This window comes from Cervus elaphus, chromosome X, assembly GCF_910594005.1.
Source record: "Cervus elaphus chromosome X, mCerEla1.1, whole genome shotgun sequence".
NCBI classification, from domain to species: Eukaryota; Metazoa; Chordata; class Mammalia; order Artiodactyla; family Cervidae; genus Cervus; species Cervus elaphus.
Genome location: NC_057848.1, coordinates 75,076,350 through 75,094,748, shown reverse-complemented (window position 1 = coordinate 75,094,748; position 18,399 = coordinate 75,076,350). Strand labels below are relative to the sequence as shown.

The following is an 18,399-nucleotide window of genomic DNA, read 5'->3' as shown; positions in this document are numbered from 1 at the left end:
ATGTCCTGAAAACTAACAGAGGGGGAAAATTCTCTAAACTTTTAGTCAATATGATTTAGGGACACTTTAGTCAATAAGATTTATAGTGCAACTCATCCATAAATATTTAAGAACCAAAATACTACTATATGAACTAGGTCCAGTGATACTGTAATATACTGTTTGGGATAATCCGCACTTGTCTCAAGATTGCTAATGGTTTGAATGCAGCTTACAAACGTCATGCAGAGAGACGAATCCTAATAAAGGTGTTAAGTAAAAGCCTGTACTTACAGGCTCCATAACATAGGGTATTTCTAGTGTTGTTTCTAACATGTCAGCTGACACTGACCAAGAGCCTCACATTTGTTAATCACTGTGCTACAAAGAGAGAAGCCACAGAGACCCTGTCCTCCCTTCTTCCTTTTCACATGGTGTTACCTGTTCCCTCTCCTATATAAAACTACTTGAGTTCATGCTGTGTCCTTGACTGCAAGCTTCGGGGAGGGGAGGGGCAGGTGACGTCTTACTTCTTTCCCCATTTGGCCTGCTGCTTTGCACTCAGAAGACATTTCATAATAACCTGTGGGACTGAAATTCCAAAAGAGCGTTTCTCTGAATTACTTGACTACCATTCTCATGGCACCCTTTACAAAAGACATGAATTGCAGTACTCACTGGAATTCGGTTTCGGGATCGAAAAGTTGCAACTCTCCTGAGATCTTCATCAGAGGCACGATACGGAACCACCAAGAGAGCTGGATAAGTGTCACACAGTTTGTAGCACTTATTAATAAAAGTGATTCTCCAATGGTGATTGGGCAAGCCCTACAGGAGAAAAGGAATTTCGTGTCAACACGGAGGACTCCTCTCTGGGTCTGGCCATCGCTGGGTCTCCTTTCTCCTTTTGAGCAGAAGGCAAACGTGCGTCTGATGGCAGAGTGGTAACACTCTACTGATTCCCAGTAAGGGAACCAGATCGGTAATCCAGACAACAGAACACAAGACAAAACACAGGTGGGCTCCAAAATTCTAAACTGTCATTGATAAATGCAAATTCTGTTCAACTTGAGATCTTCCTTCATTTCATGCCAAACTCTTCTCTACTACTTGTACGGAGAAACTCAAGGTCCCCCCCTACTCACGCACGTTAAAGAAAAGTACACGGTGTAATCACGTGTGTCTAATTGAGGGTAGAAAAGCTATCAGGCAACTTCTACCCCCTACTCAAAATAGGGGGACTACTTCAACCTGCTCCAAAGTAGAAAGAAGCTAAGCTTGTAAAGAAATTCAAAATGTTTGTCATTGTCAATGTATGGCAGAAACAACTACAATGTTGTAAAGTAATTAGCCTCCAATTAAAATAAATTAATTAATTAAAAAAAGAAATTCACAGAAGGGAAGTAAGGAAAGCCCCTCTGGGGAGGCTCATTTTGCCACCTCCTAAGAGTTTTTTCAATCAAGTGGTTTGGGATGGGTGATTGCCCTATGGCTTGTGTGACAAATAGAGTCATCTGTATTTGAGGCAGCCTGCTAGTGTGACAGGGACACACGGAAGACATCTTCCATCCTACCGCCTACTCACAAAATTGGATCTAGTGGGGACAAGGTCCAGAGGTGCTGGAATAACTCCCTCCCCACACTCACAAATACAGAAGTACACACACAAAAGTGAGCCATGTGGGTGCTTGTTTTGGGAACAGGCATTGTACCTTGTCTTTAGGTCTGGCTCCATAGAGTCCAGACCAAGCAGATGAGTCTGATGTCAAGTCCAATTAGAGAGTTACAAGTCCCATCAGAAAGGTATAAGAAAAAAAGATGGAATATAATGGCAGTCTAGAACAAAATACCTTCAATAGTTCATATATGCATGCAAGCTTAAAAACAGGAACTGTTTTGTTTCAAGCTAGAAGCTTTGACCTACAAAATAAGTCTTAATACTATCAATAATACTCCAACATTAACGTGCAAATAGTTTAATACATAACACTACAGAGGTCTCCAAAACATGCAAGATGTTTCAATGGTCCTTCTTCTGCCTCCATATATAACCCATAAGACAGGTTATTAATGAGAGGTACACACAGCCTTTGAAAATGAAATAGTCTAAAGCTAGCAACAGGGCATACTACTTCATATATGTGCTCCAGAGATAAATTCCCACACCTGAATTTCTGATCAAAACTAAACAGGGAACTCAGCCAAGAGGCCTGGTAGTGGAAGTGGTGGCTTAAAGGTTTTCAAGTCTAGTGTTTTGCAATTTGACAAAACTTCCCAATTATTTTACAAGCTTTATAGAATGAGATTGAGGAAAAATCTCATCACAAAACTCCTAGCTGTACCATGATTTGGTTATAGCAGAGGTCAAAGTGCAGCTCTTGTTCCATAAGAGGCACGGGAATCTTCTTTAAATGCCAGGAGACCTTCACCTCTGAACAGCAACAATACTCAAAGCCTCCTACTTTATTGTTGCAAATCAACATGCACGTGGGTAAAGTTTACTAAGAGAGCAATAAAGGCAATTCTCATATACACTCATCAAAGCTTGCCTGGAAAAGTCAACATTATAGTTCTAATTTATTTGAATCTCTAAGCCAAGATGAATATAACTGAAATCTAACTGCCAGTAATAGTTAAGCTCCCAAACACATAAATACATTGTGACATCAATTCCTGAGTAGTAAGATATAGAAGTTTGGCTGTTCTAGACTCTGAGTATTTGATTCATTTCATGGACAACATATAATGGATGTTCTTCATGTGGTAGGAAGAAAACGAACTTAGCCATGTAACCTTCAATGCAGCTTGAACATGGCCCTGTAAGAGCTTGTAGGCTTCACAGTACTAGACAGACAGAATAAGCCATGTTATACTACTGCTAGGGAAAAAAGTATTTAGCAAGGGTGTTACTGATTCTCAAAGAGCATGACCACAGGCATATATCCTCAGCAGGCACATTTGAGATTCTTCGTGTGGCCCAGTATCTACTGACTTACCTGCCTTCTGTATTCTTCAACTGGATTATAAACAGTCCATCCATCCACGTTAAACTTTTCTTCATTCAAAAATGCAAATATTGGCTAGAAAAGGAAAAAAAAAAAGCAACAGAATGTCAACTTCAGTGTAAAGGAACTAATATTCTACTAACACCACAACCTTAGATTTTTATTTTATTTTTTACCAGATTTGCCTATGATTAAATAACAATCTAATACTTTTTCTTCTTAGTTTTTTTAAAAAATATTTATTTATTTATTTTAACTGGAGGATAATTACTTTACAATATTGTGGTGGTTTTTGCCATACATCAATATGAATTGCCCATTAAGCCAGAAATAACAGTGGCAAATTCAGACTAGACTTATGCTACCCTCTATCTTGATTAACCATTACTTGTGAGACCACAGTTTTCTATGACTACAAACATGACTTTTTCATTTTTTAGTTTTTTTTGTAAATTATTTATTTTAATTGGAGGCTAATTACTTTACAATAAACATGACTTTTGGTGGTTTTTTTTAAAGTGCTGTTGCACAAAAATCAGACTTCCAGACCCAAAAACGTCCATCAATTTTAAGCAGTATTAGCAATCAATCAGGTAAAACACACTTAAAAAAAAAAAAGAAAAAGAAAACCCAGCAATGATTAGTAAACAGTGCCACTGTCTCTAAAGGGACCAGTGATGCATTAATCTATTTAAAAAGAGACAGAACATTAGGAAAATTCTTAAAAGAAAGAGACAGAACATTAGGAAAATTCTTAATTAACTTCTCTGTGAGTTCTGAATCAACGCCCTGATCTCTGAAACGACAGGCCTCAGCCCTCTCATCTCTTCTCTATACTCATTTTCAAGGTGACATTAAGGAATTTCATGGCTTCAAATACCATCCATATCCTGGTGATTCCTAAATATCTATCACTCTGCAACCCTACTGTGATCTTCAGACTTGGCCACACAAGTGACCACACCACAGCTAGAGAACTGGGACATTCACAACTCCCACCCGATCCTGCTCCTCCCAGTCTCCCCATTTCAGCAGATGCCAGCCCCATCCTTTGCACCTTGGCTTATCCTTATCACTTCACTGCTAGCACCCTGGTTTAAGGTTCTGCCACTTCCACTTGGATTATTATAACAACACCTCCTAACAAGTCCTCTGCTTTTATCTTTACACCTAAAGTCAGAGTAGTAGTGGCACAACCTAAGTCAGCTCAAATCCTTCCCCTGCCCCCAAATCCTCCTGTGGGAGCTTTTCATCTCACTTTGGGTAAAAGTGGAAGTACTTGCAATGGCCCCCACGGCCTTCACCATCTGGCCACGTCTCCCACAATGTCTCTGCTCTTCCACTTCCTCAGTCTGCTCCAGCCGTGCTGGCTTTGAGTGCTGCTCCCCACGAGCAACAAGCACGCACCAATCTCAGGGCCTTGGCGCCTGCTGTTCCAGTTGTCTGGAATCCTTGCCCTCATGGTTTCCTCCCTTACTTCTTTCACATCTCTGCTCAAATGTAACCTTAATCAATGAGCCTTTCTCTAACACCCTACAGAAAAACAACACACACAACCCCCACCCAACAGCACCCCTCATCCTCCTTCCCATTTTATTTCCATCACTTGTGACCATTTGACATGTATTTACTTGTTTGTTACTGTTGGACCCCTACTGTCCTCTAGACCACAGGCTCCGTGAAGGCAGACACTTGATGCTAAGAGCCACACTTGGACCTCAAACATTTCAGGCACGTTTATGAATCAAATAACAGCCAGATATTTCTTGCCATGAAATACAAAGCAACACATCTAACACTGAACTGGAGCTTAAGGTGGAAAAGAACAGATGTTCAAGCCAATATTTTAACTATCCAAATAAATTAGCTTACAATTACAAGAAAATACTTTTTTAAAGTATTATTTGCTAGTTTAAATAGGAAAATACGATGTGAACACTGAGTTGTCACTAACTCTGGCTCTACTGAAGTAAGCATTCTGTAAGAAGCAATGCTGACATTTTCTAAAGTTGAATGTATAGGAATTACTTCCCAGATATTTTAATTTCTACCCTTTCCCCCCTTTAAGATAAGAGAACAAAGCAAGAATTTAAAAACACAAGCTCTCAAGAGAGTAACATAAAGGTGGATTATTACCAAAAAATTAAGACTACTAAGCATTAAGACTACTACTACTAAAGCAAGGACAACATCACCCATTCATCTTTACCTCATTATTAAAAGTACAGAATTCCCTACAAGTGATTACTTGTTACAAGGCTAATTACAGCTCCTGCATGAAAACGCTAAAACCTAAAGTTAGCAGCTTACGTTTCTTGAGGATTTTACCTGTCATTTATTTTCACTTATAGACATGTAGTTTTTAAGGCTTTGAGTCTTTGAGAATTTGATTTGCAGGTTGCCATTTTCCACAGTGATTCCTACCTATTAGCCCTGCGTCAGGTGGGGACACTGTTTGGGAAACACAAGTCCCATGGAAGGAACAGCTTCTAGAGACTGTCCCTCATGGGAGCGCACAGGGAGTCAGGTTCAAGGAGTGGTGATGATGTGCCCTCAGTGACCATGTCCCCACACCCATCTTGCTTCCCAAGAAGGATTCAATCCCAGCTCAGGGAGTGGGCAAGGGGTTCAGAGATGGGGTTGGGGTTTCCCCAATGTGTGAGGCACTGCCTGGGCCCCAGCTCACCCTGCTGAATCAAGACCCTCCAGGGGAGGGTGGTGATGCCCTGATCCTGAAGGGCCCTGGATACACCAGAACACTAGGAATCTTCCTGAGGGCTCTGTGTGCTCAGCCTGTTTGAGGGGCTGCTTGACTTTTTTCTTTTTTTACATGATTTTTGAAATAATTATAGATTGACAAGAAGTTGCAGAGAAAGGTATAGGGAAGGACCATGTTCCCTTTACCCAGCCTTCCACACGTGAGCATCTTGTATAACCAGAGCCCAGTATCAAAGCTGGGCAACTGACATCAGAAAACAGACACTCTCAAGTGCTCACCCCTGGCTTCACATGAGCATGTCTTCCTTTATTCGGCTCTGTATGAATATTTGGGCATTTCACCAATTCAGATTCCTACTAGTCAAGAAATACCAGGCATGGAGACTTAAAAAAAAAAAGCAATCTTATACATTTTTCCAGGATTAAAAATAGCACAATGTAACATTTGAAAAATGTTAAAGGACAAAGTTGAGATGAAAACCTCCAATTTCACACTAGGGAAGACAACTCTGACAAAGAGAATGTAACTTGTCTTTTTAATTTAGCTCCGTTTATCACTGTTGTGTCTTGTGGGAGCAAAAATCTGAAATGACAGCAGATTTTAGCTTTCACTTAATTAGCCATCATTTTTAAATGGCATTTATATAAAGATGCACCGAATCACTTTAAACATTTAGATTGGATTCATTGTTATTGAGTAGGTTCTATAAATACTGAGTGATTCATGAGCTTCCTTCTTTGAGGAGGGAGAATGGTATCAATGAGTTAGGATTCCTAGATCTCACGAAGGGCACTCAGAGACAGCCAAAGCCTTGTCGTGCTCTCTCTCAGAACTGGATGTTTGAGTGTCAGATTTATAAAAATTAAATACCACTCAAGAGGGAGACAGTTACAGAAGAAAACAATTTTCACAGTATTCAAGGAAGTAAATTGATAAGCTCTGTAAGATATAATAGTGCTTTCAAATGATGCTGTCACCACACAAAGCATGGTCATCAGTGGACACGATTCACTGCATCTCTGAGACCTAGCTTTAAAAATTCAGGGAAGCAGTCACTAACTCTTTCGGGATAGAATTTTGCAATGTTTGAACAAGAATCTGAGGTGTTTTTTCCTAATTTGATTTCAAAATTGAAGACATTAGCCTTTTTCAGTTTCCATCTACCACTGAAGGGTGCAGCAATGTAAAATTATCTCAAGAAACAAGACCGCTTCACATAAGAACAATAATGCTATCATTCAAGTTAGGAGGAAAAGTCTAAAATTTTAAGGAAGAACGATAGGAGGTGCTGAAACTTGGCAAAGTTTATACTTCTAAGCAACAGCTTCATGCTTGATACAGCTTTCAGCCTTTTACTATGACTTGACATAGTAAGAATTTATACAACTGCATCAAAAGTAATTTCATACAAAAGTCTGACAAAAGTCTCATAGGTCAAAAAGCAACCTGTGCATGAATTACCATTGCTACTTATGTTTGCATAAAGAATTCTCCTAGTTCTACCACTATCCTTTTCCCTGGGGAAAATGGCTTTAATATTCTTGAGTCACCCTTATCTTCATTTATAAATGTACATATTCACTTATTCAGGAAAGGACTATAAAAGTGCACTTGAAATGTCATTTCAAATCATTTTAGAAAAAGAACATTCTTTACTATTTGTCAAAATCATAATCATTTAAGGCTGACATTTCTCAGGGTTCATATGTGACACCACTTTTCACTGTAATTCTCTCTCCTGATAATTTTGGCCACGTCAATGAAAATGCCAATGATCAAATTCAGGTCTACCAAATAAATCTCTCCCCAGGCCAAAGCTTCAGATCTATGTAGCCACTGGCCTCCCACATACCCACACCTGGTTGTCCCCTAGAACTTGGGACTTAGCACAGCCAAAATGAACTTGTCTTCTCTTCTTCATTCTGTTCCTATGTTGCCCATCTTGACCACTGGCCCCACCATCAACCTGTTTACCCAGGTTGGATTCATCCCTATCATCCCATCTCCCCTCATAACCATAACTGGTCAATCAACAAATTCTACTGATCTGATCTTCTTGATCTTTCTCAAATCTGTTCTCCACTGTCCCTCTCCACTGTCCCATTTTAAGGACTCATTATCACACACCGAGAGGCAAACGATTAGAAATGATGTCAATATCCATCAACAGAGGATTAAATAAAGTATGAGACAGTAAACAGAATATTAATGAAGTGACAAAGCCCACTTGGTAAGCAGTATGTATTGGTAAATTTAGAAAGCAAGCTACGGAGGTGCATATGTAGCATGCTCCATTAGGGTCAAAGGAGGAAGGTATATAAATAATGAACTGCCTGCATTGTTTACTATCACTAGGTGGATAGCAGTACACTGAGAATGCTGGCTAAAGGGTGCTGGGAGGGAGCTATTTTTACAATTTTTACTGCTGCAGTTAGTTCACTCTATCTACTATAACAAGATACCACAGACTGCCTGGCTTAGAAGAACAAACTATCTCTCACAGTTCTGGAGGCTGAGAAGTCTGAGGTCAAGGAGCCAGCATGGTCTAATTCTGTTGAGGTCCACCTCCTGGTTTATAGAGAATGGCCTTCTTGCTATACTGCACACAGTGGAGATGTGAAGTCTGACCTCTTTTTAAAAGGGCACTAATCCTATCATGGGACACCACCCCCATGACTGCATCAAAAGCTAATCACCTCCTATTGCCCTGAGGGTTAGAGCTTCAACAGAAAATCTGGGGGGACACAAACAATCAGTCCTTTAATCTTTCCTTACTTTTCAACCATGCGTACATTAGTCATTTAAAAAAATTCAACGTAAAGGCTTGCCACATCAAAGCCCTTTCTAAACAGAATATTCTTATAGGTCACTTGGTGGCTGCTAGCTCCTGTTCATTCATTCCACTGCCATTATTAGATACATTTAAGAAACATTTACTTAGCAGACACTATCTCTTATGAGGGGCTTCCCTCATAGCTCAGTTGGTAAGTCATTTGCCTGCAATGCAGGAGACCTGGTTTCGATTCCTGGGTCGGGAAGATCCCCTGGAGAAGGAAATGGCAACCCACTCCAGTATTATTGCCTGGAGAATCCCATGGACAGAAGAGCCTGACAGGCTACAGTCCATGGGATCGCAAGAGTTGGACACGATTTAGCGACTAAACCACCGCCACCACCATCTCTTATGAACAAGGTATTAAGTAGATAAAAAGGAGAGTTAGACACCACTACTGTCTTTAAAGAGTTAGAAATCCTCTGAAGGAGAGAGATGAGGAGGGAGCAGCTACTGCTCACATAAAGAGGAGCAGGTTAAGTGCCCTGAAAGGTACAGATAAAGTGCCATGGGATGCCAGGGAATGCCAGGGTTACTTCTGGACAGGCAGGCCTGGAGGGGTGCTAGTGGCATGGCAGATCAACTGGAAGGGTAAGACGACTTTGGACATGGTAACCTTGAGGACCACAAAAAAGTCACAAATGGAAGAAAACACGAGGCCATCAGCAAACACCTCGGTTTGGCAGCCAGCCCACAGGTGGATAGAAAAACAGGAGACCATGGAGAGATGTGGCTGCATGGTGGACAGAACAGAGGTTTGCATTTACACTGACAGGGAGGGATAAGTGGCTGAAGTTTCAGAGGTGAAGGGGTGAGATAGTCTGAGCTGCCTCCTAGGGGCAGCAACCTGACAGACAGCATGTGTAGAGTGGGCTGGATCAGAAACAGAAGTACAAAAATCAGCAAAAGCACCATCCCCACAGCTCAGAAGAGATGGAAACCTGAACTAAGTCGGGCTGGGGACGAAGAACACATGGATTTAGTAAATGTTACAGAAAAGGGAAACCTCCCACTGACCTTGATTTTGGAGCAGGAGGAAGACGGGGAGAAGGAAATGACAGCAATAGAGAAACTGGCAGCTCAAAGGAAGCTTGAGGGGGAAATGAGAGGTTAATTTTAAACAAAGGTTTAGGCATCAGCTGAAGTCAGAGCAATTAATGGGAAACACGAAGCCATGAAGGCAATGCTGATCAACACAAGAACAAAAAAGACCAGGGATAGCACAGAGCAAGGATGGATTATTCTAGAAAACCCATATTTAGATGCCAGAAGCAAGCCGAGGAACTAGAAAAGGAGGGCCAGATGATTGAGACCTCAGAAGCCACAGGAGAGGTGTCTGCCAGCATGATGATCTAGATGCTCTAATTGATATTTCTGCTGACAACATCTAAAACTGCTAGATAAAACAGAAACCCTTTTTTAAAATGCACTCATGAGCCTACAAGGGAAGAAGAAACTCTCAGAAGCCCAAGCCAAACTGTGAATGGAATGCAGAGAACAAGAAGAGTAGGCAGAACTGGTTTCCGTGGCCTCTCAGGCTCCAGGAGATAAGATGTAATGCCCTGGGCTGGCCAAGATGGGTGTCAAACTGGAAACTTCCTTCAATAACACTGTACCCTTAGGGCAAGGACAAACAGGAAACAAGTGCTTGAGACTCAGAGGGAACTTACCTGTCTAGGTGAGCTGTGCTGAGCAAGAGAGCCTACAGCACAGGGCTGCCAAAACTCATACAACTTGCATGGTCCCAAAAACATCCTGCAGAGAATTTAATCTGTGAGTGCCCCAGGCTGGGAGTGTCCCCCAAATGCCTGGCAGAAGAAAACGTAAAACTGCCTTCAGTCCTGGCCCTGGAGTCTTCCCACAAATAAAGGCCCAAGGAATGAGTCCACAGGCAATCATCACCAACAGCCCAAGAAAGTAGGCCCCACAAGCCAGGAGACCAGGCCTGGCTGAAGAGAGAGGTGGTGAATGAAGTGGAAGACCCAGCAGCCCCAACACAAAAGGATGCTCTGTCAATTCTAACTTGGGACATCTGGTGGATATTTTATAAACATCTATTGCAGCTATTCAATTAAAAAAAAACACAAAAACTTTGAATGATGGTGCAGTGGAAGAGGCCAAGGTCTTACAGACTATCAATTAGGAGAATTTGTAGGGCCTGGAATCACTTTCAAAACAACAGTTTTGATGAACTTATTTATAGGGCAGCAATGGAGATGCAGACATAGAGAACTTGTGGGCACAGTGGGGAAAGAAGAGGGAGGGACAACTGGAGAGAGTAGCATCAAAACATATACATTACCAAATGTAAGATAGATAGCCAGTGGGAATTCACTGTATGGCTCAGGGAACTCAAACCAGGGCTCTGTGACAACCTAGAGGGGTGGGATGTGGTAGGAGGTGGGAGGGAGGTTCAAGACGGAGGGGATATATGTATACCTATGGCTGACTCATGTTGACGTATGCTGGAAACCAACACGGCATTTTTTTTTACATTTTTTTAAATTGGAGGCTAATTACAATATTGTGGTGGTTTTTGCCATACATTCACATGAATCAGCCATGGGTATACATGTGTTCCCCATCCTGACCCTCCCTCCCACCTCCCTCCCCATCCCATCCCTCAGGGTCATACCAGTACACCAGCCCTGAGCACCCTGTCTCATGCATCGAACCTGGACTGGCAATCTATTTCACATATGATAATATACATGTTTCAATGCTATTCTCTCAAATTATCCCACCCTCACCTTCTCCCACAGAGTCCAACAGACTGTTCTTTACATCTGTGTCTCTTTTGCTGTCTCGTATATAGGGTCATCGTTACCATCTTTCTAAATTCCATATATATGTGTTAATATACTGTATTGGTGTTTTTTTTCCTGGCTTACTTCACTCTGTATAATAGGCTCCAGTTTCATCCACCTCATTAGAATTGATTCAAATGCATTCTTTTTAATAGCTGAGTAATATTCCATTGTGTATATGTACCACTGTTTTCTTATCCATTCGTCTGCTGATGGACATCTAGGTTGCTTCCATGTCCTGGCTATTGTAAACAGTGCTGCGATGAACATCAGTGTACATGTGTCTCTTTCAATTCTGATTTCCTCGGTGTGTATGCCCAGTGGTGGGATTGCTTGGTCTTATGGTAGTTCTATTTCCAGTTTTTTAAGGAATCTCCACACTGTTCTCCATAGCGGCTGTACTAGTTTGCATTCCCACCAACAGTGTAACAGGGTTCCCTTTTCTCTGCACCCTCTCCAGCACTTATTGTTTGTAGACTTTTTGATAGTAGCCATTCTGACCGGCGTGAGATGGAACCTCACTGTGGTTTTGACTTGCATTTCTCTGATAATGAGCAATGTTGAGCATCTTGTCATGTGTTTGTTAGCCATCTGTATGTCTTCTTTGGAGAACTGTCTATTTAGTTCTTTGGCCCATTTTTTGATTGGGTCACTTATTTTCCTGGAATTGAGCTGCAGGAGTTGCTTGTATATTTTTGAGATTAATTCTTTGTCAGTTGCTTCGTTTGCTATTATTTTCTCCCATTCTGAAGGCTGTCTTTTCACCTTGCTTATAGTTTCCTTCATTGTGAAAAAGCTTTTAAGTTTAATTAGGTCCCATTTGTTTATTTTTGCTTTTATTTCCATTATTCTAGGAGGTGGGTCGTAGACGATCCTGCTATGATTTATGTCAGAGAGTGTTTTGCCTATGCTTTCCTCTAGGAGTTTTATAGTTTCTGGTTTTACATTTATATCTTTAAACCATTTTGAGTTTATTTTTGTGTATGGAATTAGAAAGTGTTCTAGTTTCCTTCTTTTACAAGTGGTTGACCAGTTTTCCCAGCACCACTTTTTAAAAAGATTGTCTTTTCTCCATTGTATATTCTTGCCTCCTCTGTCAAAGATAGGGTGTCCATAGGTGCATGGATTTATCTCTGGGCTTTCTATTTTGTTCCATTGATCTATGTTTCTGTCTTTGTGCCAGTACCATACTGTCTCAACATGGCATTTAAAGCAATTATCCTCCAATTAAAAATAAATTAATTAAATGAAAACAACCCTCCCTCCCCAAAAAAACCCAACAGTTCCCCCAAGTTGCAAGGCAGGGAGTTGAAGGGAGGATGTGAGGACCAGTGGTGAGCGCTGTGCTTCTGGACATGGAGGGCGGCATGGGGAAGGGGGGGACAGTCCAGCTTGGACCACAGTCCCCAGAGATGGGCACAGGGAGGATGGCTGGGCATGTCTCAAGACCAGGGGAGAGGGCAGTGGAGAGAGACAGAAAAAAGACAGAGGGCCAAGTCTTGCAGGAGGCAGGAAGGGAGGAGCTTTAAAAGCATGATTAGACCCTCTATGAGCCAAGTTTACTGTTTATTTAAGAAAAAAAAAATGTCCTGATCAGAAAAAGAGATGGAGAACTAAGCCACCCTTTGGTGTCAGGCAGCATCCAGGCTGAGAGGTGAGTGCACATGTGTAGCTTCTCATTCAATTCCCGGGTGAAAATGAGCTTCTGGTTGTTGGCTATTAAATCTGTAATCAGCCTAGAAAGGAAGAGTCTGCTCCATTTCAGTCTGGTTTACAACCTCAAAGCACAGAAAAAGTACCCCAGGTCATTCATTCTCAGTTCGGAGGGTCAAAAAAGAGGTGTATCCTCCCAGCCCTGTGTCGTATCCTTTATGGAATTATTTTGGTAGGCAAGCACCATGAGAAGTGCCATGAGAACACAAGGGGAAATGGCACTGCTCAGGACCACATGGAAGGGCAGGCTGGGGTTCAGTGAAGCCAGGAAGAAAGACAAGCACCCTGCTCGCTGCTCTCCACAGAAAAGGCCTTGGAACCCGCAGCATCTCTCCTGGGGTCAGAGCCAGTGGATCTTCTCCCCTGGGCCCAGAAGATGGTCAAATTTACTAAAGCAAACACCAGAAGACTTTGCAAGTCTCTGACTGACAATCAGCTCACAGAAGAACAAAAAGTAGGAAATATGGCGATACCATAGAGCCGAATCCAGAAAAGGGGCAAGTGCAGAGACACAAACCTGAGTGAGCCATGTTACTCCACAAGCAGGGTCACAGGTGGAAAGAACAGAAAACAACTTCTGAAGAGCTCTGTGTATTACCTGGCACCGCTGCCCATAAATTCCCACTTCTACTTAAGATGCTTTTTGGCTTTCACACTCTCAAATAGAAGACTTTCAACTAATCCTTTGGCAAGGTACAAGCCTCAATTGGTTAATGAGACTACTAACTGTTACCTGTGGAGCATCTTTTTTTAAAGGGCTTAAAGTGTCCCACATATGATCATAATGACTTTTCTCATATTCTTGAGAAGAGTGGGTCAGAGTTATCATCCTTATTCTCTCCACCTGCTGGGAAACATGGGGCGCTAAGAACAGAAGCACTGACATTTATTGGGCATTTACTCGTGCCAGGAGCTCTTGTAAGTACTTTTCATTTAATCCTCACAAAACCCCTGTGGGGTGGAGACTGTTATTATCCCTATTGGAGATGAAAATACTGAAGCACAGAAATATTACATGATTTTCAAAGTTGCGAAGCAGGTAAGGGACTGAATTGGATTCAGACACAGACCTCTGGATGCCTGGGCCCCATGCTGGCAACCACCTTGCAGAAGGGACCTGCAAATGACTCCTGCCACTGAGCCTCCCCAATCCAGGCCACTGGGAGCCTGGCAGCTGGGTCTCAGGCTCCATTTCTTCTAGCTCTACATTTCCCTCATGTGAATCTACAGACCATGAGTTTAATCATACACTCAAGCCTTTCATTTAAACAAATGTCAAGAAAATCCACACAGACCTAAAGATACATTTAAGCAACTGTATTAGTGCATAAATGAACTTAAAATGCACTTTATTCTACATATGCTATCATTATCAAACATCCTAGACTATGATTAACAGAAAGCCAAAGACTTTATACCATGACCCAGACACACACAAATAACAGATAAGAGATGCTCTTAATATTTTCATGACTCAATAACAGATTGGGATTCAGAGTTTAAAAAAGAAAAACTACCATCTAAATCTAAAATTTGTATTATCTCTGATGATTCCATCTGAGTAAAAAAATGAGCAAACAATAAAGGATATCAATGAAAGAGGATCTTAGGCATTGAACATACCATTCCAACAATTAAACTACTTTTCTGTAGCAGTATCAGGCTCTGCTCATATGTACACCGGCCTTTAGAAAACAACCATGATATCAGAGGCATTGTCACATTTCTTATCATAAAAATGTATCATTTCCTTAGAACTAGTATTGACTTGCCATGTTGTTTGAGAAAATGGTACAATTTCTACTGTTTGAAAAGCAAAGCAAAAATAAAACAAGAAAATAAATGTTCCAGTTCAAATAGAAAGTGCAATCTAAACAATTTTCAAGTCTTAATGGATTGACCTAATATAGAACCATTCAAGGTAATGGTTTGGGATCCACTGTGTGTGGCTAAACGGCTCCAAGGTCAATTCAAAGTTTCAGTCCCAACTGAACACACTGAGTGGTGAAAATACTAATGGGGAAGGACGCAAGAGAGCCAGGGCCGGTGTGAAAGAAAAAATCTCACTCACATGCCGCTTGCCTCATGGCTCGATTTGGAACCCAGCTCTCTTGGCCTCCAGACACCATTTCACCGACACAACTGCAACGTTACTTCTGGCATCCAGTGCCAATAACAATCACTGAGATAATCTGCAGCTGCTTTAACAGTTTCAGTAATATTAACAAAGTGCTATTTTTCAAGCAGGGGCCTTTGTATTGTTCCATGCAATCAGGCTTAGATTACGCTTCCAGGAAATCCCTTTCTGGCACACTCTCGCATTCCCCACTGTGGCAGTTTGGAAACTTTTCTTCCCCTCCAGTCTCAGAGGAATAATTGTCCCTTCTCCTTTCCCAACCTGCCCTGCAAAATGGGCTTCATCCCATGCCCCCACCCCACCCCATTTCCTGCTCAGGAAAGGAACCTTCTTCTCTCTTGCTTCCCCTGCCCACCATCTTCATTCACTTATTTGGGATTCTCAGGGAAACACATCTTCCCTCCAGCTGACTGCTACCACTACTTTGTGTTTTGAAACACCCCTTGCTCTCTCTTTAAACCTCCATCAACTGGCTCCCATCCCCACCACTCAGACCACCTCCTGCAATTCAAAAAAGTTCAACCAGTGTATGCCTATACTGGACACTGGGGAGGCAGGATGAAGAAAGAGTGTCCCAGGCTCAAGCAGTCCACAGTTAGGGGGTCCAGTCCCCAAGGACCTCTTCCTGAGCGTCCTCCCCACCCCCACAACTTCACACACTCATCATCACCTTCTCAGAGCTCGCTCTGCCTTTGGCTTCCACAGACCCCAACCTGCAGGCTCTCCTCATCACCTCCTCATTCACCTTGCTGGCTTCTCTGGTACACACCAGAGCTCCTCAACCCAGGACCTACAGGTGAGCTTCCCAGGGGCTCCAAGTCCCCTAAAATTTTACATCCAGTTTTGTACCTAAGTGTGTCTGTCAGTGGAGGAGAAACCCTAACTTGCACCATGTTCCCAAAGGAATCCATGACTCCAAACTGATGGAGCACCATGATTCCAGGTCTATACCTCTGGACTGTCTTCTGAGAGGTGGGCCTGCAATTGCTACTGGAAACTCTTGTCAAAAGGTGCTAACTGGCCCTGCGAGCAAAACAGAATTCCCCATCCCTCCTTCCTCAAATGAAATCCGTTTTTTACTTCCCTGCCCTGCTATCCCTCAGGCCGCAGACCTCAGAAGGAAGGATGACTCAGCCTTCCTCCCCGTTCTCCGAGATCAAACTATCGCCCAAGCATGTGGTCTCCACCTGCACCACCAGCGTCTCGCTTGGTCCTCCCTCCGACCCCACTCCCGGCTTCATTTATTTCAAAACCTTCACTAAGTCTCCGCTACTTCCCAAGGTACAAGCTCCTGAGTCAGCAGATCCCTCCACCTGATGCGCCCAGCTCGTGCCCCCTCCTCACATCCCATGCTTTCTGGTGACCCTAATACACACTCTCCATGTTGCCAACTTACCCTCCCTAGTGCTGAGGGTCAGGATCTTACCTCTGCCTAAAAAACCACCTCCTCCACCATCCTCGTCCACAGGAAATGACAACCATCCTCAAGGCCCAACCCAAATAACTATCAATTTCATGCAGGCTTTTCCAGCTGGACCTGTTCCCTTCTTCCTGGGAATCCTCAGCTGGCTTCCCTGGCCTCTCATGGCACTGGCTATCAACCAACCTGTATCAGAGCCATATGCATTTGTCACATCACTTCTGTCACATCCCCAAATGTAACCAGGTCTCATTCATCCTACTACAACTTCTTGTCATCCACCTTCATGGCTCCCCCCACACCACCCAACACACTACCCTGAAATGAATTTGACTGATGAAATACCTGCACACATTGAATGGAATAGCAGGGGCTAATATTCCAAAAGCTATGTCAATAGCTGACCTGTTTTTATCTGTATTTTGTATTGTTTTGGTGAATAGTTTTTCTTTTTTAAGATGACTTTGAGTGGTTAAAACTTAAGAGAATGTAATTTTCCACAACTTTGTATGAGCCATTCAGTTCCCATTTTTTCCTCCAGTTTTTCACTTTATTGTCTTCCTAAACAAAAAAAAGTAGGGATGCCTAGCACAGACACAAAAAATTAGGCAAAGCACCCCTCTGTGGACCACTCCAATGACAGCAACCCAGAATCCTATATCCTCTGATATATCCCCTATATCCTCTGATATATCCCACAATATCCAGAAATCCAGCTCAAGTGTCTCCATAGAACGAAATTTTCCTTCACTTTCCTCTAAACCTGTATTCACTAAAAAAGCTGTCATTGTATATCTCCCATGCAGAAGTGATTATGCTGAGGTTAGAGAGAGAGATCAGAGAAGGCAATGGCACCCCACTCCAGTACTCTTGCCTGGAAAATCCCATGGATAGAGGAGCCTGGTAGTTTGCTTTTCACTTTCACGCATTGGAGAAGGAAATGGCAACCCACTCCAGTGTTCTTGCCTGGAGAATCCCAGGGACGGGGAAGCCTGGTGGGCTGCCGTCTACAGGGTCTCACAGAGTTGAACACGACTGAAGTGACTTAGCAGCAGCAGCAGCAGCAGAGAGATAGATAAAGGCTGATCCTGCCTTAATAAGCTCACAGAATAGGAGGGGGATGGGCAATTACTACATAATTATGACAGAAGACAGACTGAGGGAGGTAAGTGCCCCAGTAGCAGGACCTACAAAGTCCAAACAAGTGACAGTTGTGATGAACTCCCACCAGGGATTGCTCATGGTGTGGGAAAGGATCTAGGACTGAGCAAAATGGTGAGGGATGGGCTCTAGAGAGATGAGGGGACCTCAGGCAGAGGAGACCTCAGGCAGAGGGGATGGGGAAACCAAAGACCGAGCTGAGAAAGTTCTATATATACCAGAGGGGCACAAGGCCATCCTATGTGTTTGGAGTCTAGGGTATAAACCATGGGAAGTCACTGAACATTTTTTGTGTGAAAAGCGGGACATAGAATGACATGATCATACAGTACTTAAAAAAAAGACAGCAGCACTGTGGAGGATAAGTTGGAAGGGAAGTAAGTTGGGAAGCACAGGTAGATGGGAAGAAATATTCGAGAGTTACTAATAGGCAGAACCTGGGCTTCTTCCCTCGTGGCTCAGATGGTAAAGAACCTGCCTGCAAGGCAGGAGACACAGCTTCAATCTCTGGGTCAGGAAGATCCCCTGGAGAAAGGAATGGCTACCCACTCCAGTATTCTTGTCTGGAGAATTCCATGGACAGAAGAGCCTGGCAGGCTACAGTTCATGGAGTCTCAAAGAGTCG

The 18,399-nt window shown here is 42.7% G+C and overlaps 1 protein-coding gene across 4 annotated transcripts in view; it reads right to left on the bottom strand.

Annotated features, from left to right (window-relative positions):
* Positions 1-18,399, bottom strand: part of MTM1 (myotubularin 1) — a 96,260-nt gene that overhangs the window by 25,085 nt on the left and 52,776 nt on the right. For all 4 annotated transcript variants that reach the window (XM_043896537.1, XM_043896538.1, XM_043896539.1 and 1 more), the window contains 2 exons: positions 2,976-3,059; positions 658-807 (listed from right to left, as the gene is read on the bottom strand). In XM_043896537.1, coding sequence (XP_043752472.1) covers positions 658-807; positions 2,976-3,059 — 234 coding nt within the window. The remainder of the gene's footprint in view (positions 1-657; positions 808-2,975; positions 3,060-18,399) is intronic.